Source organism: Convolutriloba macropyga, chromosome 13 (assembly GCF_964194025.1).
Source record: "Convolutriloba macropyga chromosome 13, txConMacr16.3, whole genome shotgun sequence".
NCBI lineage: Eukaryota > Metazoa > Xenacoelomorpha > Acoela > Convolutidae > Convolutriloba > Convolutriloba macropyga.
Genome location: NC_134480.1, coordinates 13,073,405 through 13,099,728, shown reverse-complemented (window position 1 = coordinate 13,099,728; position 26,324 = coordinate 13,073,405). Strand labels below are relative to the sequence as shown.

The 26,324-nt window shown below is 38.5% G+C and overlaps 1 protein-coding gene across 2 annotated transcripts in view; it reads left to right on the top strand.

Annotated features, from left to right (window-relative positions):
- Window positions 1-23,726, top strand: part of LOC142351864 (uncharacterized) — a 56,817-nt gene extending 33,091 nt beyond the window's left edge. For both annotated transcript variants that reach the window (XM_075404102.1, XM_075404103.1), the window contains exons 4-5: window positions 16,465-16,668; window positions 23,366-23,726. In XM_075404102.1, the coding sequence (XP_075260217.1) occupies window positions 16,465-16,668; window positions 23,366-23,580 (419 nt within the window). In that variant the 3' untranslated portion in view covers window positions 23,581-23,726. The remainder of the gene's footprint in view (window positions 1-16,464; window positions 16,669-23,365) is intronic.
- Window positions 23,727-26,324: the final 2,598 nt, after the last annotated feature.

The window sequence follows — 26,324 nt, the reverse complement described above, 5'->3', positions numbered from 1 at the left end:
TAATTGGACCTCGATGTGAAGGCTGAGCTTCAAAATCATGCAATTGAACTCAAGGTCAAATTAACCAATGAAGTAAGAGTTGCCTGACAAACAAAATTTAACGCTACATTCTATCGAATCCGAAGTGATTTGTTTTTTTTTCAAACTTTCTTTTTAGTAATTACTATTTATACTTGATTATCTTACCCTGAGTGAAACCCCAACTCAAACTCGAACTACCTTCAATATCAGCAAAGCAGTATTGCGACGTGCTCACGACTTGAACAATTTTAGATCAGATTTTTTACGTTTGGTTTGCGAATCGATGTGTTGATACAGAATATTCGAAAAAACTTCCATATGGTTAACAAACTTACCATGACATCAAATATACTGTGCAAAAATGACGTTATGAAAACTGTTCACTGGAAAGCTGTCGACATCTTTATCGTCAACCAATCGACGATGCATTGTTGACATGTAAAACCACTTGACTAGCTGCATAACAGGATCTTGAAAAACTACCGAAAATTAGTCGAAAATTGCAATTTCAGTCATTATAAACTGACATAGAGTGCGTATTGAAGCACAATTTATGAGTGGTTAATAACCTGTTACTGTGACTTGTTTCTGTAAATCATCTTATTGATTGTACAGCTTAACTTGTTAAAAGAGAACTAACTTTGATATTTTCAGTCTTTCTTGCTGAGGAACCAAGTTCCGAGGTAAAAGCAACTATGCGAAAGGCACAGAGAACGTTGCTATCATTGGCTTTAACAAATCCCACGCTAGTTGTATATTGGTGTTATCGAAACCAATTCAGAACCTGATTGATTTCATAAAAATCAAGTTTGAAGATTTTCAGTTGGGAGATTCTGGGTCTAAGACTGTTTTAGGTTCTTTGAAGATAGACCTGGAGCTTTGCACAGCTTTAGTCAATGGATAGGCAAAATTGTTTTATTAGAGGTTTTCCAGATTTGGTTAATGACGAGTTAATAGCCAATCGCAACAAAATTTGATTGTTTTACGTTAGAAAAGTTTTGTTTTCTGAACAAAGCAACTTTTTGAACATCAAAGCTGAGTGATTAGTTATTTGGACTATTCGCATATTTATTGATGCAACGGTAGTCTACAGTATAGAGGATAGTATAGGTCAAAATCGTTAATTGTAAATACGTAATATCCGGAAAGATTTGAGAACGCTGAAACGAAATGGACAGTGTAAAGCTTTCTTCGTCTTTGATTGGCCAGCAGCCGTTACATCTGGTCCACCGATCTTGACAGTAGAAGGCAAATTGTTGTTGAATCTGATAAAGGCGTTAACTAACAAATCGAAAAATGTAATTCAGTAAAGAAGTTGAAATGCAAACCAAAGCGAACAGCAACCAGGCATTTCAAGAGTGATAAGCAGATTTTGTACAGTTACCGTACAGTATCAGCCAGCAAAGGTCCAACCAGACGGAAGCTTCAAGATTTAGTGGAAGAAGTTAAGATTAAAGGAAGACTTGGCTACAAAATGGTCGCAAATTCAGTCAGCGTAACAAACGATAGAAACTCTTCTTGCAGATTGTTCATCGTCTAGAAGAAGAAATAGCCAATCAACTGCAGCGTCGATACAAGCTTGTACCCTATACAGAAAACAAAGCAAAAACATGCACGAGAGTACTGCCAAACGAATTTCGCCTGCTTATATGAGCAGAGGCATGCAACCAGAATGAAAGTAAAGTGAAACAACCCGGCTCAAGCCATAAACGAAAACGGGTGTAACAACAACTACCCAACTGACAATTGAGCTGCTGAAAAAGTAACAAATGGAGCAACAGCAGCCTTTCACGATACGGAAAATCTTTCGGAACAATGTTGCTCGAGACAAATCGCCTTTCAATTGGACCCCGAAGGAGAGATGTCTAGGATTGGACCTGTAGAATTGACAACCTTCTAACACCAGACCTATCAACAGCTCACTTCGTAGCAATCCCTGAACGGAATAAGCATAGTCACTTCTCAGGTTTTGCTGTTCAAGTGACCGTTGATCAAACGTTGAAGACTGGGACTCTTCCCCCAGAGCTGGGTTACGATACAACAGTGGCTTTTGAGGTAGCAGTAACCTACCAAAGATGAAGTTGAAAAAGTTTTACTAAATGGTCTGAGAGGTCTCGAAAGGTCTGAGAGGTCTAGTATGTTCTTTGCTTCTGTGGATTAACAACCATTAATTGAGTCGGGAGAAAATGTATCATTTGAATACCTCTATTGACAGGCAAGGGCAAGGCAACGATGTCTGGATTTATTTCTTCTGAGCAACAACCCGTTGGAGCACTCTGGAGCGGAAATTTGGAAGGCCTCATGTGATCATCAATGCTCAGCTGGATATTCTACGCAGCGCAAGTGAAGTGAAACATGACGACTCATAAGGTCTGAGCATTTTTTCAATTATCGTTTCTAACTTGATGAACGTGCTCAAAGTGTACAGACAATTTTGTGATCTGCAACCAAGCTCGTCACTGTATATGGCATTATATATACTACAAGTCCTCAAAGAGAAGTGAGGGTTCTATGTTGATGATGAAGATGAAGACTGGAGTCATCTGATTGTTGGAAAATGGCTATCTGGGTTGATATTTGTGCTTGAAGTGTTTTCAGCTCTCAAGGTAGAGCGAAAAGAAGAAATCCCAAGAAACGCGAATCGAGGCAGACATTCCTCGATGACTTAGAACTTCAATGATACAAACGAAGAACACGCAAAATGATCCTTCTCCGTTAGCTGATGGCACTCAAGTTTAGAACTATCCGTTTTTCGGAAACATGAGTGTGATTGGTTGGTACGCAGCTGTGAGGAAGCAACGCTTATGTTACGGATGTCTGAGCAAAAGACATGCGATCAATGATTGTAAAGTCAAGGCGTGCGAATAGCTACGCTCAGAAAACCTAATGAACGATGGCTATCACGCAATCAACCTCAGGGCAGCAAGAATGCGGGATTTCTTCAGATGGTTCCTGTCTCAATACAGAGCGGTGACAACAGGAAGAATACATACGTTTTCCTCGATAGTGGATCAACGGTTTCGTTTATCGATCAATTTGATCAAGAGAAGTTAAGAGCCCAAGGCACCGATGTTGCGCTAATAGCTGGCGTACACGGAACGAAGGATTTGAGAAAGAGAAGGTTCCTCTCGAAAAAAAGCGACTTCATTCAAAAGCTAATTGGATAGAAACGTTTGCCCACCCGTCAATATCATTGGGGAAACAAACTACGACTACCACAAGCTAAAGCAAAACTTCAATAAGTTTGAGTGTCCTACCCAATAAATCTTGTCCGATCCTATCTTGGTCAAGATGCTTATGAACTACAACGCCTATCGAATACACAAGATATGAACACGAAGTAAAGCTTTCTCTGTTCTTACAGAGCTAAGATCGGTAGTCCGTGAACCGATGACGGGCAACAGAAGACAATAACTTTGTCATTTCGACCTCACAGATGATATGAAAGTGGCTGAGAATATCCAAACCTGTTGGGACAGAGGAATTTCTGCTTTCAACATCTACATCGGCAGTAAGTCAAAGAAACTGCAGGCACGAGATGCTAGAGGAGACGACGAAGTTTACAGGCAAGCGGTACGAAGTGGGATTGCTTTGGATTTAGATAGAGCCAAACCTAAAGAACGACTACAACTCAGCCTTGGGTTAGCTTTTTTCATTGGGGCAAAGATTCCAAAGGGACCCAATTGTGAAGAGCTTGTATTAAAAGTCAAAAGATACAGATTTTGAAAAAAGATTCGTAAAGATACTGGACGAATCTGAACTCAAAGGCACTTTTGGGAAACAATGGTGTTTTCCATACTATCTAGTGCTAAACTCAAACTCACGTGGCAAAATGTGACGTGTTTTCAATGCTGCATCAAAGTATATAAACGTAAGCCGAAACGACAATCTACTATCAGGTCATGATATACTACACGGGTTGATTGGAACAGTTTCCAGATTTTGGAAGGATCAATTGCCCTGACGTTGGACATGGAATCAATTTTTCTGTAAGTTACCGAGCAGGCAGTTGGAATGAAGAAATGCATGCAATCGCAACAACGGCAATGCAAATCAACTTCTCTATGGATGATTTCATCAAAAAAGTAGAAATCCGAGAAGAATCTATCGAAGTCTTCAACCAGTTACAACTTCTTGCGACATGGATTTAAATTAACGAATTGGATCAGCAACAAAGATAAGGTTTGCGAAGCAATCCCAGAAGACTTGAAGTCAATCTGCATTACGGAGCAAGGCGAAGTAAACCTAATACGGAGAGTTTTGCAGTACTTTGACTACAGTAGTCTGTTACTGATGGTAGTCTTCAAGCTTCAAATTTGCAGAAGTACCAATAAATAAGTTGAAACAAAAATATGTCGCATTCTCTCACTAGTATCTTCACTATTTGACCCAATCGGATTGTTTGCTCCGTTCACTCTTGAAATGAGACAGTTTTCCAAATGCATCAGGACTAAGAATTGACCATATCGGGAAGACAGAGTGGAGCCTGGTGAAGCAGCCGAATTTCTGAAGTGGAAATAACAACTTGCAATTCTAGCTGAAAAAAGCATCGATTGAAGATACTTCAATACAACGAGACACAAATTTGAAACTCATTCGTTGCTGACGCTTCTGAAGACACGTTGTGTGACTTGACCTATGTACGGTCTCAACCGAAAGGGTACACAGCGGACTTAGCATTTATAATTGGAAAGTGCACCGATGAGACATCTGTCAGTGCCTCGTGTAAAATTGCAGGCAACGGTCATGACAGTGAGGTTGAGAGAACATATGACAAGGAACACGAAATGAAATTACATAGTTGTAGTTTTCGGTCAGACTAAATTATAGTATTGCAGTGGACACACAGTTGCTATCGGAAACAACAATTGTTTGTGTTTGTGGCCAATAGAGTAGCTGAGATACTGGTTTCAACTTATGTTCAACAGTGGAAGCATGGAAGTAGTATCAACAACCCAGCTGACATTGGCACGCGAGCGATAGACATTTAAGAAAGCAGAAGAAGTGGTTGACTCAGTGGGGCAAGTCCTGTCAATGCGAAAGTGAGGGGCGAGATTAAGAGAACTGTTATTCAGTGGGAACAGTTCAGTTACTTAAACAGGCTAATGAACACGATAGCATGTGTACAGCGAGCATCGAGTAAAAACAAACCAGCAACGCTTTTAGTGGACAATTTTAGTGAGAAAAGTAAAGACAATCTTCTTTCTGCTACTAACAACGAGAACGGCTTGGTGAAGAGATTAAATGTCTCAATGCTGAAAAGAAACTTCTAAAATTTAGCAAAATCCTACCTTTACCACCTTTCCTTATCGAAGAAGGGCTTATTCGTGCCAACGGCAGAGCAAGCAACAGTCGATCGATTTCCTACCTTAAGTATCCGAATTTGTTCAATTTGAAACAACATGCATTACAGGAACAATCAACCCGGATGCACTGAACATATAAGAAACATTGTTCAGCAAAAGTTGTGGATCTTGTCATACGAAACGCCTTAGGATCGGTCAAGATTAAATGTGTAACCTAACATCAGTAATGGCCTTTTCATTGTTAAGTTTGGGAAGAGAAGCGAATAGCGTTGGTGTTGTTTTTTGGCTTGTCTAAATGTGAGAGATAAAGTGGTAACCAAGTTAGACGAATAGTTGTCTTAATGCGATTTGTTATAGTTGAACAAGAGTTTATGTTGCGGCATTAAACACAGATCGAAAAAAATCTATTTCGGCAGGGAATCAGCGCCCCATTCCGGAGTATTGGTCAGAAGATGCGAGAGAGCAAGGCATATGTTGTTGGGGGAAAGATAGTCAATGAGGATGTTCTTCCAACTACGATGTGTATTGCGGAACAAAGATTGAACGCAAGGCCGTTGATTCTAGTCAGTTCAGATGTTAATGCCTTAGCAGCATTGACTCCCAATCAGTTCTTGCTTGTATGCCAAAATGTTTGCTTACGCTAACTACAATGCGCAGAAGAATTTGTTGATTATCAATCGATCTTTACCATATGATATTTTTAAACCCTATCCTATGGAAATATCATGAGTTCTGGCCTATTTTGAATAAGTGGCAAAAATGGAATATACGGCCAACGAAACCGTTAGAGAGTTAGAGAAGACGATCTCGTTTGGTTGATCGAAGACAGCGATATGCGAGGGTATTACAGTTCGGGTAGGGTTACGAATGCCATCCAGAGTGGAGCCTGGTGAAGCAGCCGAATTCCTTAAGTGGAAAAAAACAAACATCGACAGAAGATATTTCATTCTAACAACTACCCAACTGACAATTGAGTTGCTGAAAAAGTAACAAATGGAGCAACAGCAGCCTTTCACGATACGGAAAAGCTTTCGGAACAATGTTGCTCGAGACAAATCAGCTTTCAATTGGACCCCGAAGGAGAGATGTCTAGGATTGGACCTGTAGAATTGACAACCTTCTAACACCAGACCTATCAACAGCTCACTTCGTAGAAATCCCTGAACGGAATAAGCATAGTCACTTCTCAGGTTTTGCTGTTCAAGTGACCGTTTATCAAACGTTGAAGACTGGGACTCTTTCCCCAGAGCTGGGTTACGATACAACAGTGGCTATTGAGGTAGCAGTTACCTGCCAAAGATGAAGTTGAAAAAGTTTTACTAAAACACTCGAATGGTCTGAGAGGTCTAGTATGTTCTTTGCTTCCGTGGATTAACAACCATTAACTGAGTCGGGGGAAAATGTATCATTTGAATACCTCTATTGACAGGCAAGTGTAAGGCAACGATATCTGGATTTGCTTCTTCTGAGCAACCCGTTGGAGCACTCTGGAACGGAAATTTGGAAGGCCTCATGTCATCATCGATGCACAGCTGGATATTCTACGCAGCGCAAGTGAAGTGAAACATGACGACTCATAAGGTCTGGGCATTTTTTCAATTATCGTTTCTAACTTGATGAACGTGCTCAAAGTGTACAGACAATTTTGTGATCTGCAACCAAGCTCGTCACTGTATATGGCATTATATATACTACAAGTCCTCAAAGAGAAGTGAGGGTTCTATGTTGATGATGAAGATGAAGACTGGAGTCATCTGATTGTTGGAAAATGGCTATCTGGGTTGATATTTGTGCTTGAAGTGTTTTCAGCTCTCAAGGTAGAGCGAAAAGAAGAAAACCCAAGATACGCGAATCGAGGCAAACATTTCTCGAGGACTTAGAACTTCAGTGAAACAAACGAAGAACACGCAAAATGATCCTTGTCCGTTAGCTGATGACACTCAAGTTTAGAACTATCCGTTTTTCAGAGACATGAGTGTGAATGGTCGGTACGCAGCTGTGAGGAAGCAACGCTTATGTTACGGTTGTCTGAGCAGAAGACATGCGATCAATGATTGTAAAGTCAAGGCGTGCGGCTAGCTACGCTCAGAAAACCTAATGAACGAGGGCTATCACGCAATCAACTTCAGGGCAGCAAGAATGCGGGATTTCTTCAGATGGTTCCTGTCTCAATACAGAGCGGTGACAACAGGATGAATACATACGTTTTCCTCGATAGTGGATCAACGGTTTCGTTTATCGATCAATTTGATCAAGAGAAGTTACGAGCCCAAGGCACCGATGTTGCGCTAATAGCTGGCGTACACGGAACGAAGGATTTGAGAAAGAGGAGGTTCCTCTCGAAATAAAGCGACTTCATTCAAAAGTGAATTGGATAGAAACGTTGGCCCACCCGTCAATATCATTGGGGAAACAAACTACGACTACCACAAGCTAAAGCAAAACTTCAATAACGTTGCGTGTCCTACCCAATAAATCTTGTCCAATCCTATCTTGGTCAAGATGCTTATGAACTACAACGCCTATTGAATACACAAGATATGAATACGAATTAAATTTTTCTCTGTTCTTACAGAGCTAAGATCGGTAGTCCGTGGACAGATGACGGGCAACAGAAGACAATAACTTTGTCATTTCGACTTCACAGATGATATGAAAGTGGCTGAGAATATCCAAACCTGTTGGGACTTAGGAATTTCTGCTTTCAACATCTACATCGGCAGTCAGTCAAAGAAACTGCAGGCACGAGATGCTAGAGGAGACGACGAAGTTTACAGGCGAGCGGTACGAAGTGGGATTACTTTGGATTCAGCTAGAGCCAAACCTAAAGAACGACTCCAACTCAGCCTTGGGTTAGCTTTTTCGTTAGGGCAAAGATTCCAAAGGGACCCAAATGTGAAGAGCTTGTTTTAACAGTCAAAAGATACTAGTCAAACGAGCGAGTGGGAATGAAGAAATGCATGCAATCGCAACAACGGCAATGCAAATCAACTTCTCTATGGATGATTTCATCAAACCAGTAGAAATCCGAGAAGAATGTATCGAAGTCTTCAACCAGTTACAACTTCTTGCGACATGGATTTGATTTAACGAATTGGATCAGCAACAAAGATAAGGTTTGCGAAGCAATCCCAGAAGACTTGAAGTCAATCTGCATTACGGAGCAAGGCGAAGTAAACCTAATACGGAGAGTTTTGCAGTACTTTGACTACAGTAGTCTGTTACTGATGGTAGTCTTCAAGCTTCAAATTTGCAGAAGTACCAATAAATAAGTTGAAACAAAAATATGTCGCATTCTCTCACTAGTATCTTCACTATTTGACCCAATCGGATTGTTTGCTCCGTTCAGTCTTTAAATGAGACAGTTTTCGAAATGCATCAGGACTAAGAATTGACAATATCGGGAAGACAGAGTGGAGCCTGGTGAAGCAGCCGGATTCCTGAAGTGGAAAGAATAACTTGCAACTTGCAGTTCTAGCTGAAACAAGCATCGATAGAAGATACTTCAATACAACGAGAGACAAATTTTAAACTCATTTATTTGCTGACGCATCTGAGGACACGTTGTGTGAATTGACCTATGTTCGGTCTCAACCGAAAGGGTACACAGCGGACTTAGCATTTATAATTGGAAGTGCACCGATGGGACATCTGTCAGTGCCTCGTGTAGAATTGCAGGCTGCAGTCATGGCAGCGAGGTTGAGAGAACATATGACAAGGAACACGAAATGAAATTACATAGTTGTAGTTTTCGGTCAGACTAAATTATAGTTTTGCAGTGGACACACAGTTGCTATCGGAAACAACAATTGTTTGTGGCCAATAGAGTAGCTGAGATACTGGTTACAACTTATGTTTAACAGTGGAAGCATAGAAGCAGTATCAACAACCCAGCTGACATTGGAACGCGAGCGATATAAAATTAAAAAAGCAGAAGTAGTTTGGTCAGTGGGACAAGCCCTGTCAAAGCGAAAGTGAGGGGCGAGATTAAGGGAACTGTTATTCAGTGGGAACGATTCAGTTACTTTAACAGGCAAGTGAACAGGGTAGCATGTGTACAGCGAGCATCGAGCAAACACAAACCAGCAACGCTTTTAGTGGGCAACAATTTTACTGAGAAAAGCAAAGACAATCTTCTTATGCTACTACAATAAGAACAGCTTGGTGAAGAGTTTAAATGTCTAAAAGCTGAAAAGAAATTTCTAAAATTTAGCAAAATCCTCCACTTACCACCTTTCCTTATCGAAGAAGGGCTTATTCGTGCCGACGGCAGAGCAAGCAACAGGCGATCGATTTCTTGTCTTAAGTATCCAAATTTGTTTAATTTGGGACATCATGCATTACAGTAACAATCAACACGGATGCACTGAACATAAAAGAAACATTGTTCAGCAAAAATTGTGGATCTTGATATACAAAACCCCTTAAGATCGGTCAAGAATAAATGTGTAACCTAATTTCAGTATTGGCTTTTCATTGTTAAGTTTGGGAAAAGAAGCGAGTAGCGTTGGTGTTGTTTTTCGGCTTGTCTACATGTGAGAGATGAAGTGGTAACCAAGTTAGACACGAATAGTTGTCTTAATGCGGTTTGTTATAGTTGAACAAGAGTTTGCAGAATATGTTGCGGCATTAAACACAGATCGAAAAAAATCTAATTTGGAAGGGAATCAGCGCCCCATTTCGGAGTATTGGTCTGAAAATGCGAGAGAGCAATGCATATGTTGTTGGGTGAAAGATAGTCAAGGAGGATGTTCTTCCAACTACGATGTGTATTGCGGAACAAAAATTGAACGCAAGGCCGTTGATTCTAGTCAGTTCAGATATTAATGACTTAGAAGCATTGACTCCCAATCAGTTTTTGCTTGTATGCAAAAATGTTTGCTTACGCTAACTACCATGCGCAGACTTGTTGATTATCAATCGATCTTTACCATATGATGTTTTTAAACCCGAGCCTATAGAAATATCATGAGTTCTGGCCTATTTTGAATAAGTGGCAAAAATGGAATATACGGCCTACGAAACCGTTAGAGAAGACGATCTCGTTTGGTTGATCGAAGACAGCGATATGTGAGGGTATTACAGTTTGGGTGGGGTTACGAATGCCATCCAGAGTGGAGCCTGGTGAAGCAGTCGAATTCCTTAAGTGAAAAGAAAAACAAGCATCGACAGAAGATATTTCATTCGTTTGCTGACGCATCTGAAGACACGTTGTATGAATTGACCTATATACGGTCTCCACCGAAAGGGGTACACAGCGGACTTAGCATCTTTCAGTGCCTCGTGTAGGCAGCAGTCATAGCAGTGAGGTTGAAAGAACATATTACAAGCAACGCGAAATGAAATCACGTAGTTGTAGTTTTCGGTCAGACTAAATTATAGTATTGCAGTGGACACAAAAATGCTATCGGAAACAACAATTATTTGTAGTAGAGGGGCCAGATTAAGAGAACTGTTGTTCAGTGGGAACGATTCAGTTACTTTAACCGGCTAGTGAACACGGTAGCATGTGTACAGCGAGGATCGAGCAAAAACAAACCAGCAACGCTTTTAGTGGACAATTTTAGTGAGAAAAGCAAAGACAATCTTTATGCTACTACAACGAGAACAGCTTGGTGAAGATATTAAATGTCTCAAAGCTGAAAAGAAATCTCCAAAGTTTAGCAAAATCCTACACTTACCATCCTTCTTTATCGAAGAAGGGCTTACTCGTGCCAACGGCAGAGCAAGCAACAGTCGATCGATTTCTTATCTTAAGTATCCAAATTTGTTTAGTTGGGAACATCATGCATTACAAGAACAATCAACATGGATGCACTGAACATATAAGAAACCTTGTTCAGCAAAAGTTGTGGATCTTGACATACGAAAGGCCTTAAGATCTGTCAAGAATGAACGTGTAACCTAACATCAGTAATGGCCTTTTCATTGTTAAGTTTGGGAAAAGAAGCAAATAGCGTTGGTGTTGTTTTTTGGCTTGTCTAAATGTGAGAGATAAAGTGGTAAACAAGTTAGACACGAATAGTTGTCTTAATGCGATTTGCTACAGTTGAACAAGAGTTTGCAGAATATGTTGCGGCATTAAACACAGATCGAAAAAAATCTAATTTGGAAGGGAATCAGCGCCCCATTTCGGAGTATTGGTCTGAAAATGCGAGAGAGTAATGCATATGTTGTTGGGGGAAAGATAGTCAAGGAGGATGTTCTTCCAACTACGATGTGTATTGCGGAACAAAAATTGAACGCAAGGCCGTTGATTCTAGTCAGTTCAGATGTTAATGACTTAGAAGCATTGACTCCCAATCAGTTTTGGCTTGTATGCAAAAATGTTTGCTTACGCTAACTACCATGCGCAGAAGACTTGTTGATTATCAATCGATCTTTACCAAATGATATTTTTAAACCCGAGCCTATGGAAATCTGGCCTTTTTTGAATAATTGGCAAAAATGGAATATACCGCCAACGAAACCGTTAGAGAAGACGATCTCGTTTGGTAGATCGAAGACAGCGATATGCGAGGGTATTACAGTTTGGGTAGGGTTACGAATGCCATCCAGAGTGGAGCCTGGTGAAGCAGCCGAATTCCTTAAGTGGAAAGAAAAACAAGCATCGACAGAAGATATTTCATTCGTTTGCTGACGCATCTGAAGACACGTTGTGTGAATTGACCTATATACCTTCTCCACCGAAAGGGGTACACAGCGGACTTAGCATCTTTCAGTGCCTCGTGTAGGCAACAGTCATAGCATTGAGGTTGAAAGAACATATGACAAGCAACGCGAAATGAAATTACGTAGTTGTAGTTTTCGGTAAGACTAAATTATAGTATTGCAATGGACACAAAGTTGCTATCGGAAACAACAATTATTTGTAGTAGAGGGGCCAGATTAAGAGAACTGTTATTCAGTGGGAACGATTCAGTTACTTTAACCGGCTAGTGAACACGGTAGCATGTGTACAGCGAGCATGGAGCAAAAACAAACCAGCAACGCTTTTAGTGGACAATTTTAGTGAGGAAAGCGAAGACAATCTTTATGCTACTACAACGAGAACAGCTTGGCGAAGAGATTAAATGTCTCAAAGCTGAAAAGAAATCTCTAAAATTTAGCAAAATCCTGCACTTACCACCCTTCCTTATCGAAGAAGGGCTTATTCGTGCCAACGGCAGAGCAAGCAACAGTCGAACGATTTCTTATCTTAAGTATCCAATTTTGTTTAATTGGGAACATCATGCATTACAAGAACATTCAACACGGATGCACCGAACATATAAGAAACCTTGCTGAGCAAAAGTTGTCGATCTTGACATACGAAAGGCCTTAAGATCTGTCAAGAATAAATGTGTAACCTAACATCAGTAATGGCCTTTTCATTGTTAAGTTTGAAAAGAAGCGAATAGCGTTGGTGTTGTTTTTTGGCTTGCCTAAATGTGTGAGATAAAGTGGTAAGCAAGTTAGACACGAATAGTTGTCTTAATGCGATTTGTTGTAGTTGAACAAGAGTTTGCAGAATATGTTGTGGCATTAAACACAGATCGAAACAAATCTATTTCGGCAGGGAATCAGCGCCCCATTCCGGAGTATCGGTCGGAAGATGCGAGAGAGCAATGCATATGTTGTTGGGGGAAAGATAGTCAAGTAGGATGTTCTTGCAACTACGATGTGTATTGCGGAACGAAAATTGAACGCAAGGCCGTTGATTCTAGTCAGTTCAGATGTTAATGACTTAGAAGCATTGACTCCCAATCAGTTCTTGCTTGTATGCAAAAATGTTTGCTTACGCTAACTACCATGCGCAGAAGACTTTGTTGATTATCAAACGATCTTTACCATATGATATTTTTAAACCCGAGCCTGTGGAAATCTCATGAGTTCTGGCCTATTTTGAATAATTGGCAAAAATGGAATAGATGGCCAACGAAACTTTTAGAGAAGACGATCTCGTTTGGTTGATCGAAGACAGCTATATGCGAGGGTATTACAGTTTGGTTAGGGTTACGAATGCCATCCACAGGTCTGGCCTCGTGATTCGATCAGCGATAATTCAAACGGTTGATGGAGTCTACGAGAGATTTGTAGTGACGCTCGCTTCCGTACTAACAATCGGAAACTATCTTTCGGTGACGGAAAACAGGGTCGGCGATGCGGAGGCTGAGCTTCTTAAGTATGCAAATCAACTCAAGGACAAATCCAGCAGTGAAGTTAATATTGCTTGACAAACGATCTTTAACGCTACATCAAAGCCGAAATTATTTGTTCACTTTGTTCGACATTTGTATTTATTAACCGTTATTAGTAAGTGATTATCATGCTTGAAGTGAAATTAACACTCAATCTACCTTCAATATCAGCAAAGTAGTATTGCGACGTGTTTGCGGCTTCAGCAATTTTGCATCAGATTCTTTAAGATGGTTTGCGGCACAACGTGTTGTTGATACAGAATATTCGACAAACCTATATGAGGATAACAAGAAGCTGGAAAAACTACCAAAAATCAGTCGAAACTCAATTTAAATAAAATTTACTGACATAAAGCGCTTATTGAAGCACAATTCTTGAGCTGTAAATTACCTGTTATTGTGTCTTATTTCTGTAAATCTCAGTGATTGTGCAGCTTAACTAACTTTGTTTTGTTGAAAAGGAGAATTAATTTTGATATTCGCAATCTTTCTTTCATGTTGAATGGATATAGTTTGCTCAGACATTTGTTATGATCAGTTAAACAATGTTGTTTGAATGAAGAGATCGAGAACAAAAACTTCTTTTAACAAATCTGGTCAAATTTCTCTTTGCTGGAGACTTTGCCATAGGTATCATAACTCACTTGTTGTCGCAGTTACATCTTGCAAAATTTGCGTTTTCTATTGAGCGAACTGATGCGTATCATGGCATCAATTGCATCATGATTTTTGTTCCGTCCCCACTTTCAGTGGAGGAACTATATGCTGAACTGGGTTTTTTTTGTTTAGTCAGTTTCGGCCGATCGATATATTTATCATAGAGCGTTTTGAGTGGTACCACTTGAAGTTTTTTAGAGTCCATCCATTATCTGCTTTGATAAGTACTTGTGTTTTCTCACGTTGAGCGGACCAGAGGAATATCATTGTAGACGTCCATGTGGAGACATTGCTGACCTCGAATTCGCTGCTGAGTTTTATCACCTCATGGCGGCGTTCTATTATATCGACCGATATGAGGTCCGTTTTTGTCCAAAATCCAAGCATACACCAGTCATGACCGCTCATTCGGATTGAGGGTATTTGTTTACATTTAATGATAAATTGGGGGTCGTGGGAAAATCTGATTCCGTTACTTTCATCCCAGTAGGACCAATGAATGATATCGAATTGTCTGAAATCATATTTTTCCGCTTTTCCCTCGTTGTCGTGAATTGGTGGTGCGAAATAGGGCCAGAGAAAGTGCGTGTAAGAAGGGTAGTCAACAGATTTTAAGGTCAGTGCTGGTCGACCTAAGCCAAAGACGAATGCTTGCTTGTCTTTTGTCAAAATCAAAACTTCTGGAATTTGAGCTTTTTTTTGTTATGTATAGATTTTGTCAATCGGCAGCTTGAACTCTATCTGAGTAGCTCTTTCGGTCAGTATGACTTGCGCGAGGGAATTTTTTCTGACTTTTTCAGCTTTTAACAGACCCTCTCCAACAGAAATTTTAAACAGATGATAATCATCGTCACTGCATATATAATGCGTCGCGGTCTCGTATACCTTCTTAGTCGTAATATTTTGTATAATTGATGCTCCGAACTCTTTAAAATATGTTTGTACTTCCTCTGCTTTGCATGATTTGATTCCTGGTGCGTCATTTATCAACCCTGTGATTGGTTTCCGAGTTTTTGTAACCATCGCTTTCACTGATGAGAAATCTCTTACTAAATGTGCACTTGTGCATGAGAGTAGATTTCGCAATCGTTGTTGATGGTTAACTACCAGCCCAATTGCGTTAATTGTCTTCTGGTGTTCATCTTCTAACTGTTTTCCATTTCCATCCAAAGTTTTGATGCACAATTCTCTCAGCTTGTCTATTTCCTGTAAAACAGTTTCTCGGAGAGTGGCCTGGTCAATTGTATGTGTTTTAATTAAATCGTGAACGTTATCTTTCTTCCTTCTCAAAGGTTTTTCACAAGTCTCCATCTCGCCTAGCAATTGGAAAACGTCCTTCTTGACATCAGAAGCCCTCGTTTCCAGATCCTGAAATTGGTGCGAGCTATGACTCATGAGGCACTTTGAACAAAATGGAATGTCACATGTTTTGCAGTATTCGAGGATTGGTCTTTTGTGTTTATCGCAAACTAGTGGATCCTGTCTTTTTTCATTTTTAACTGGATGATTTAGCTTGATATGGCTGATAACGCATCCATCGCAAAGTAATTCGTTGGTGTCTGACTCTGAATTTTCCTCGTGGCTGTCGTGTCGCTGTCGGTCACATGTTTCGCAATAATACAGGTCATCTGTTTCGTCGTTACAAAGTGAACATAATTTAGCCTCCGGTTCAGAACTTTCGACTGAATTAATTTCGTGAACATCGCTCATTTCAATATGTATTTTTGGATTCAGATTTGTATGTTGAAGGATATAGTTTGCTCAGACATTTGTTATGATCAGTTAAACATTGTTGTTTGAATGAAGAGATCGAGAACAAAAACTTCTTTTAACAAATCTGGTCAAATTTCTCTTTGCTGTAGACTTTGCCATAGGTATTATAACTCACTTGTTCTCGCAGTTACATCTTGCAAAATTTGCGTTTTCTATTGAGCGAACTGATGCTTATCATGGCATCAATAGCATCATGATTTTTGTTCCGTCCCCACTTTCAGCGGGAGGAACTATATGCTCAACTGGGTTTTTTTGTTTAGTCAGTTTCGGCCGATCGATATATTTATCATAGAGCGTTTTGAGTGGTACCACTAGAAAGCTTGTCAATCGTCGAGTTTTGAATTAAGTTTTTTCGAACTTCGGAGTTATCGAGGTTTAAACTTTTTTTGTGAAATTTTGACAATTCAACAGGAATTATGTCTTGGGTTGCAAATAATATGAAGCCACTATGCTTTCAACGGAAAAGATTCCCACTTTCAATTAGGTCGACTTCAGGAATCCAAGATTAATAAGTTTATTTGTTATAGACAACATTTGGACAGTGATGCCGTTTCGTAGTACCCATTCTATCCCCTGTTATGGGTATCTGCTGTATCTGGAGGGGAGGCCAGAGGTGGCGTACACAGGAGACACCACCATATCCCTTTTCTACCTTCCAGAGAACCAAGACCTCCTCTACGTCAACCTACTCATCATTGAGGTGTCCGGCTGGGATCTGGACAATGATGCAGGTCTGACAGGAACCCAACTTTCTTTTATTTCAGGCAAAATGTCGATGTCAGACATATTTTATGCAATTTAACATTTTCTGTACTTTATATTTACGAAAGGTTATGCGCAAATAATCAACTCACAGCAAATATTTTCGTTAGTTGTTAGATGGCTTTTTAAAATCTGGTTACACGAATTGATCAAGATTGCTGATTGTATGGAATGTTTTTGTTAGAAGCAGTGACAACGTTTTGTTTAGTTATGATTTCTTGACGAATACACTTGTACTCAGCAATTGTTGCAAACCTTCAAATTTGTTTCATTCGGACTAAAAACTAACGCCACATTGTTACCGATCATTATTTTTTTAAAGTAAAAAGCTATCAATTGTTGGCGCTCGAAAACTGAATTGATTCTAAAGAATTTTTGTGCGTTATTTTTGTTGCTGTCGTCAGCTGACAGCTGAAAATCAACTGAAGAATAACTTGTTTTCCACTCTTGTTTTTCATCCTCTGCAATAAATTGTGATTAATTGTTCTTGAACGCAGTTCATAGCAATTATTGTAAACGTGTGTGTCTTTTTTATGCAAATTTTTCGCTTGACAATTTTGCGCTTTTCTTCTAGAACATTCTTTGACTTCTCAAGTGACTTTTTCACGCTTTCGTTCATCATTTGTGAGTGATCTCTAGTGCGCTGAAGTAAAGCTTGTTGCTAATATGAAATCGGTGCAACATAATAAAAGTAAGTGACTCGTAGCGCAGTGGTTAGTGAGGGTGGCCGTGGATCGGGAGGTCAGTGGTTTGCATCCGGGTGGGGTCGAGGTTTTTCGCACCCATAAAGAAAAATTGATATATACTAAAGACCATGAATTAAATTGCCTCGCCTGTCGTTCGAGAGCAATTCTTCCGACATTTGTCAGTTTATGTTTGGAATAGCGAACAATCCATATCCATTGTCGGCGTATGTTTGGTACCCAATCCAGGGTATCCTAAGCTCCTTAAAGTAAAGCCCTCTATCGGTGGCGAATTTTATCAATCTCTGGTACCGTTATGAATTGGTTGCAGTTCAGTAGTATAGCAACTCAAGAAAAAAAATTATCATTTTCGATTTTTAGATGCTGTCTTTTGTCAGCATCAAAAATTTGTGGTTATGTCACACATTCTGCACACACCATTTTGTGTTACATTTTTGGTTTTGCCTCTTCGCGTTTTTCTGCAACTTCAATTTATTTCTATAGTTATCTTTTGGCCAATCTGTCCGCCTGTTTTCAATTCTCACAGTTTCGAAAGTTCATGTTGTTTATTTGAAAATAAAGCCTGAAAAACTCGTCAACTGCTCAATGGGTCTTTTTCACTCCACAAATTTAATTTTCACCTATCTTTTCCAGATCTTCATTTCTTCTTCCCCGCTTACTTTTTAGAAATTAGGGATAAGTTGTGACAGACTTATCCTGTGAATCACAGATGACTTCGCCACTATAATATAGCCGAAATAGAAAAATCAAAAGATGCTAGTAATTATTTACCAAAAGGCGAACATTATGCGGTAACAACTTTTTCGTTCTATGAGAGTCAGATTTCGGGTCTTTCCCATTATAGCCCCCCCCCCCAGCTTAGTGGTCAGATAACCTAAAGCCCCCCCCCCCAATCATGGTAATTATACCATAATGGGGGGCTATAATTTCATGGGGGGCTATAATGGGAAAGACCCCAGATTTCTACGAGAACGAGTTTTAGTAATTCCATTTATACATTGCTACAAAAAATCTACGTAACTACTTGTTCTTAGGTGTAGATCAAATTTTGCTCTATACCTTGCGGAAATAAATTGTGTTTCAAACTGGAGCCAACTAACACTGGCAATTGAAATTTAACGCATTTTGCTGACATTGGAAATGGACGAGGCGAACATCTAAAAAAGAAATAATTAATTTCTCCGGTGCTAATAATTAACAAAACATTAAATAAATATATTAATATAAGGGATCCGGAGGGGACAGGCAACGGGAAGAACTGTCCGCTTATTCCTGCAATTCAATCGAACCACTTAATAAATCAACATAGTAATTAAAATAAAAAAACGTTTTTTTGGGTAATGGGTTAAGTCTAGTTTTTCTGTTAAAGTATGATGCTATACTTTTTCATCATGCCAGAATCACCAGTCACTAGTAGTACTACACTCCCGCATTGCTTTTATCGTGCCAAAATTTTTTAATTTTTTTTTAAAGTTATAGGTTTTTGCTATTTTGCACTCAAAATTCATTTTTTTAAGCAAAAATAGCCAAATCTTGCGATCTTTTGGCGCTACAGGTGTTGTTTTTGGGGAACTTCAATAGCATGCAGGAAAAGGGTAATTAAATTTTCTAGCCTAAAAGCTGAAAATATTTTTCAGTAATTCTTGGGTAACGAGTAGATAAAAATCTTATAATTCATGATCAAATACGCTAATTTCATTTGTTGTATTTCCTGTTGAGCTCTCAAAAAAGCTTTTCCTGGCAGAGTCTCTTCTTAACATAATCGACATGCGAAACAAAAGACAATTACTATCCGAACGTATGCCAAGATATCTACACACTGGCTTAGAAGAAATTGAACAGCTATTAACAATATAACTATTTCCGGAAGCACTTTCACTATTTCATTTGCACAGTTTTCGTAATATTTAAACACAATTTATTGGAATTCAGCCAATTGCTGACTTCGTTTAAATCTGATTAAGTTTCATTCTGTGTAAGTCCTATGGAGCAAATATTCGTGTCATCAGCAACGAACCTAAATTTGATAGGTTTTTGTTTTCTTATGTTTTAAATCTCTTTGCCTGGCCATTTTGGATTTTAAGCTTCGAAGCTATTAAGGTTTTCATAGGTGCAAATTCGTTTGTTATCTCCAGTAAAGAAATTTTGAGTAGCTTGAACGATTTTCGCACACTTTGCAAAGCCAAAATATGAGGCTTATCAAACTCATGATTTAAACCCTTGGTCTAAATTGATGTCAAACACTTGAAACATAACAAAGAAAACACTACAAAAAGTATTCAGTCGTTTTTTTTTGCGAGGAAGGCAATGAATAAGATGTAGGTAATATAGTTTCTGATCTTTACAGAAATGTCAACTTTTGCGAGCACCGTGCACAAACTCAAGACGGCAACGGCCAAGTTTTGTGCTTAATGTTGATCATGAATAAACATATTTTTTGGAAAATTACCACTTGAAAAGCGTCTACTGCTGCACAAAAGTGTACAAATAGAAGTACCGTTTCCTCTTCACAATGTATTGGTCATTTTATTGTATTGATGTTTTTTGATGTTTTGACATTGTATTGATGTTTTGAACGTTTTCACTTGTTTCGCTGCAAAGTTGGGATTGAGAAAACAACTTATTGCAATTGATACCTTCGTTATACTAAAGAAGCCAAGGGACCAATATTGAAAGCTTTGGCGAAACAAAAGGCAATTACTATCCGAACGTATGCCAAGATATCTACACATAGGCTTATAAGAAATTGAGCAGCTATTTACAAAATAACTATTTCCGGAAGCACTATTTCAATATTTCATTTGCGTAGTTTTCGCAGTATTTAAACACAATTTATTGGAATTCAGCCAATTGCTGACTTCGTTTAAATCTGATTGCGTTTCATTCTGTGTAAGTCCTATGGAGCAAATATTCGTGTCATCAGCAGCGAACCTAATTTTGCTAGCTTTGCAACTTGAAGGAGGATCGATTTTATAGATAATAATTAACAGTGGACCCAAGCTTCACCATAAGATTCTAATTTTTGATCTCTTGTGTCAAATACCTTTTTGAGGTCCAAAAAAACTTACGGTTGAGTCGTTTTTATTCGTTCGTATTTCTTCGGTTAGATGAATTGGAGTATCAATGGTACTATGTTTTTTCCGGAAAACAATCTGTCTGTTTGTGAATAAATTGAACTTCTCAAACTTTTAAAAATTTTGCTCCAGATTATTAATAAAGATATTGGTCTATAATTGTTTTAATCAGTCTTATCATCTTCCGTATGAAGAAGTAAAATTTTTGCTTTTTTATAATTCACCTGGGATTTTTCCCTTCTTGATTAATATATTGATTAAATACGTCAACAATTGCGCTAAAATTTGATTTGTCGTTTTCACTAACGCATTGCAACCTTCATCGTCCCAGCTGATGTTTTATTATCCAGGCTATTTATGATCTTAGTTACCTTTCTTTTATCACAGACTTTGTATTATAGTTTCTACCTGTTTTAAACGATGATGAGGAATCTTGTCTGCTACATTTTTTCCTATACCTGTAAAGAATTTTTTGAAACAATTAGCAACATTTTTTGTTTTTTTTTTACTTTTCGATTAAAGCTGAAGCAGTGTTTTGTCTTCGAATAGTTTTCTCTCTTCAATCTTCGAGCAGTTTATATGCCTGTCTTAAGTCTCCAACGCATTTACAAAAAATTTTCTGAAAGATTGCTTTTTAGATTTTTTGATGAGTAAATCTAACTTATTCCTAGGTTTCCTAAGATTGTCCAAGCAACAGAGTTTTTCTGGTGGTTTTCATTTGCGATGGGCGTCAATTTTTTGTTTTCTTATGTTTTTAATCTCGTTGCCTGGCCATTTTAGATTTTTAAGCTTCGATGCTATTAAGGTTTTCATAGGTGCAAATTCGTTTGTTATCTCGAGTAAAGAATTTTTGAATAGCTTGAACGATTTTTGCACACTTTGCAAAATCAAAATATGAGGCTTACACATAGGCTTATAAGAAATTGAACAGCTGTTGACAAAATAACTTTTTCCGGAAGCACTATTTCAATTGCACAGTTTTCGCAGTATTTTAACACAATTTATTGGAATTCAGCCAATTGCTGACTTCGTTTAAATCTGATTAAGTTTCATTCTGTGTAAGTCCTATGGAGCAAATATTCGTCTCATCAGCAACTAACCTAATTTTGCTAGGTTTTGTTTTCTTATGTTTTAAATCTCGTTGCCTGACCATTTTGGATTTTAAGTTTCGAAGCTATTAAGGTTTTCATAGGTGCAAATTCGTTTGTTGTCTCCAGTAAAGAAATATTGAGTAGCTTGAACGATTTTCGCACACTTTGCAAAGCCAAAATATGAGGCTTATCAAACTCTTGATTTAAACCCTTGGTCTAAATTGATATCAATCACTTGAAACATAACAAAGAAAACACTACAAAAAGTATTCAGTCGTTTTTTTGTGAGGAAGGTAATGAATAAGATGTAGATAATATGGTTTCTGATCTTTACAGAATTGTCAACTTTTGCGACCTCCGTGCACAAACTCATGACTGCAACGGCCCAGTTTTGTGGTTATTGTTGATCATGAATAAACATATTTTTTGGAAATTACCACTTGAAAAGCGTCTACTGCTGCACAAAAATGTACAAATAGAAGTACCGTTTTCTCTTCACAATGTATTGGTCTTTTTATTGTATTGATGTTTTTTGATGTTTTGACATTGTATTCATGTTTTGAACGTTTTCACTTGTTTCGCTGCAAAGTTGGGATTGAGAAAACAACTTATTGCAATTGATACCTTCGTTATACTAAAGAAGCCAAGGGACCAATATTGAAAGCTTTGGCGAAACAAAAGGCAATTACTATCCGAACGTATGCCAAGATATCTACACATAGGCTTATAAGAAATTGAACAGCTATTAACAAAATAACTATTTCCGGAAGCACTTTCATTTGCACAGTTTTCGCAGTATTTAAACATAATTTATTGGAATTCAGCCAATTGCTGACTTCGTTTAAATCTGATTGCGTTTCATTCTGTGTAAGTCCTATGGAGCAAATATTCGTGTCATCAGCAGCGAACCTAATTTTGCTAGCTTTGCAACTTGAAGGAGGATCGATTTTATAGATAATAATTAACAGTGGACCCAAGCTTCATCATAAGATTCTAATTTTTCACCTATTGTGTCGAATGCCTTTTTGAGGTCCAAAAAATTTACGGTTGATTCGTTTTTATTCGTTCGTATTTCTTCGGTTAGATGAATTGGAGTATCAATGGTACTATGTTTTTTCCGGAAAACAAACTGTCTGTTTGTGAATAAATTGAACTTCTCAAACTATTAAAAATTTTGCTCCAGATTATTAATAAAGACATTGGTCTATAATTGTTTTAATCAGTTTTATCATCTTCCGTATGAAGAAGTAAAATTTTTGCTTTTTTATAATTCACCTGGGATTTTTCCCTCTTGAATAATATATTGATTAAATACGTCAACAATTGCGCTAAAATTTGATTTGTCGTTTTCACTAACGCATTGCAACCTTCATCGTCCCAGCTGATGTTTTATTATCCAGACTATTTATGATCTCAGTTACCTTATTTTTATCACAGACTTTGTATTATAGTTTCTACCTGTTTTAAACAATGATGAGGAATCTTAATTCAGCTATTTCAAAAATCATACTTTGAAAACTCTTATAATTCCAAATCTTTAGCTCGTGAGGATTTTCTTGAACTGTGAATAGGTTTTTTAAATGTGAGTCTGAGTTTATTTAGTATTTACTTTAAATTACATTAGGATTTATAGATATAAATAGGAGTTGACTTGCTGCCCCCGAGTTGACTGACTACCCTTTTAGGGGAGGGGCTTTCTTTGAATTGGGGCTTTCCGCTCTCAACAGTACGTGGTCTATTCTTGCACACCTTATACCAAGTCTCTATCTGCTTTTTTCCAACAGTTTCCTTTTTTAGATGTGGAAACAACACACAAGAGTGGCCATATCCACATTCGAGATATTGTGGAGAACAAAGAGATATTCGAAAGCATCAAGAATATTGTGGCTTTTCACGTGCAACCAAAATATTCTGCTGAATTCATTCAGTCTATCGTGGAACGACTGCCTGAGGGTGTGAAAGAGAAGTTCTATGTGTGTATGAGTGCCCTCAATAATTTCTATGGCAATTGAGATGAGACCTATGTCTTCTTATATTATGCGTTTTATTGCTATTGTTATATGTGAAATTTAGCCTAATTGATCTGTATTGATTTTCGGTCTGTCTATCAGAATTATCTGAATTTGTATAATGTTGGAGAAATATAAGTAATATGTAATACTTTTTTGAGAGAAGTTTCAGAATTGGTTTCCGGTTGGTTGTTAATACCTGTTTTCTTACCCCATATTGTTTATCACCAGTTTTTTTCAAACATCTAGCATTTACACCGATTTTAATCCTTTCATATACTAGGCACTATATACATTAAAGATTGAGAATAAAGAGGGTACATGTAAAAAACTTGGGTGAAAAGTTTGCGGGGTTAAATGAATCGGTAAAAAAGTAGAACCCGAAAATTATCCCATATGTTTATTACGTTCGCTTCCGAGAAATGTTCTAGCTGAGTCGAAATAAAGTGCAAGAAAATGAAGTTCACAGATTTTGTTTATTTTATTTATTTATTGTTTTTTCTGCAGTGGTTTTGTCCGTATTGTTTATATTCAACAAAAAGGCTCGGTGAAGTAGCTGTAAACATGAAGTACCAACTTCTGAGCTGCAAACTATCAGACCGAAGAAGGATCAGTTTATAGTTTAAATTTTTGTCGTGGTCGATAACACGGGTCAAAGAATTCAATAAGTTGAATTTTAAATTAAATTTTGATCTGAAAATATACAAAAATTAGCCTGTATTTATAGTGGTTATCTATGCGAAAATATACAGAGAAAATTTAGATTAGCTAAAAATATTTTACATGATTGGCATGTGAATAGATCTTAACTCCGAATCCCGGAGGTGACTTTCTATTTTCATCAACATTTCATGAGAATCATATATGGCTTGGGTACAATCGAGTTCATTAGTTGGAGGTCAGTGGATGTTAGAATCAGGTTTCTGTTGGTGGGAGAATTTACTTCTGACATATGATTGATAGGTCAATAAGATAATGATAGCGCCAAAACAAAATTAGAATTGAGTTTAGTTTTGTAGCCATTACTTATCGACACAGCAATAAAGTTCGTCAGGTAAGTTCTTCTTTCGTTCTTTGAAACTTTAATAAAACTTCTAAGTTTCTTGATGTTTCATTGAAACCATCACATCCTCCCTCCTTTTTTAAGCAAGTTTGTGGGTATAGGTTCTCCAAATCTGTCAGGTTGTTTTCTGTTCCTGGTTGATGTTCGTGAAGGCTCTGAGGTTTCGGGTTGTTGGTGCTCTGCAGATGATGTGGCTGCAGAAGCTTCATCTTGATGTGAAGGTCCCACATCTGTGTTCTGAGGTTGTAGTTCTGATTGAGATATGGTCTCCTCCACTGCTGGCTCAGTTTTCACATTGTCCTCGTCTAGTCTCGCAATTTGGTTGTCGCTCACTAGAATAGTCCGTGCTGAGTTTTCAGGCTGTATGAAAGATGTGTTCAAGCCCTTCCTGATGATGAAGGTAGCAGGAACTGTATTTGTCTTTTCGTTGGCCTTGAATAGAATGGGTTCGCACAAGTCGAAATCTGCTATTGATGGTAGTCTCACTCTGCGTCCCAACAGGAGTTCAACTGGAGTTTTGCTCCTCGTCTTTGAAGTGTTGCGATGTGTCATCAGTGCCCTTTGCAGGAATGCTCCAAATGACACATTAAGGTTGGGACTCCACGCTTGAAGTGCCCGCTTCACTGTCTGAACTGCTCGTTCAGCTAGTCCATTAGCTCTTGGATGATAGACGGGTGATTCTATTTTCTTAATTCCCAGTGATTCACACCACTGTTTAAGGTCACCACTTACAAATTCAGGACCATTATCAGAAACTAGAGTTTTTGGTATTCCGAATCTTGCAAAGATTTGACTAAGATATATTTTAACTGTTTCTGATGTTCTATTTCCCGCGGGGAAGGCTTCTATCCAACCAGAACCCGCGTCAACAATTACTAATATATTGCCTTGGTCCTTAACATAACCCCAGTCCATGTGGAGCCGTTCCCAAACGTCGGCTTCTGGCCACGTAGAGACTGTTTTTCCCAGGCTAGGCCTGTTCAATTGACAATTCTTACATTTAATAACAAAGTGTTGAACGTCTTGGTTAATGCCAGGCCACCAAGCTATCATTCTGACTGATGCCTCAGTTGCATTCTTTCCGGGATGTGTCTCATGCGCTTTTGCCAAAACCAAGTGTCGTAGTTTGGGTGGAATGAAAGGAACAACACCTCTGAAGATGATTCCATTATGTAAAGTAAGTGCATCTTTCTGTTGTTCGAATCCTTTTTCCGCTTCTGAACATTGTTTCCAATTGCCGCTTTTGATTCGTTTCATTATGTCCTGGAAGAGTCTGTTTGTTCCAAGTTCAGTTTTGATTTCTGCTTGGGTCACCAAATCACTCTGAGCGAAGTAGATGTTATTGATTGCGAAGCACACTCGATCGTTGTCGGATTCGTCTTCGTCAAAATCCATTCTGCTCAAAGCATCTGCATGGGGTATCTGTTCCCCTGGTGTGTACTTCAACTCATAGTCGAAGCCCATTAGAGCTATTGCCCATCTTGTGATTCTCGCTGATGCTGTCTTCGGGATCTCCTCGTCTGGTGCAAAGAGATATTTGAGTGGTTTGTGGTCAGTCTGTAGGGTAAATCGTCTTCCAAGAAGGAATTGCTTCAATCTTGTGACCACAAAGACAATTGCCAGTGCTTCCCGCTCTATGTTCGAGTAGTTTTGCTCCGCTGGAGTCAATTTTCTTGATACATAT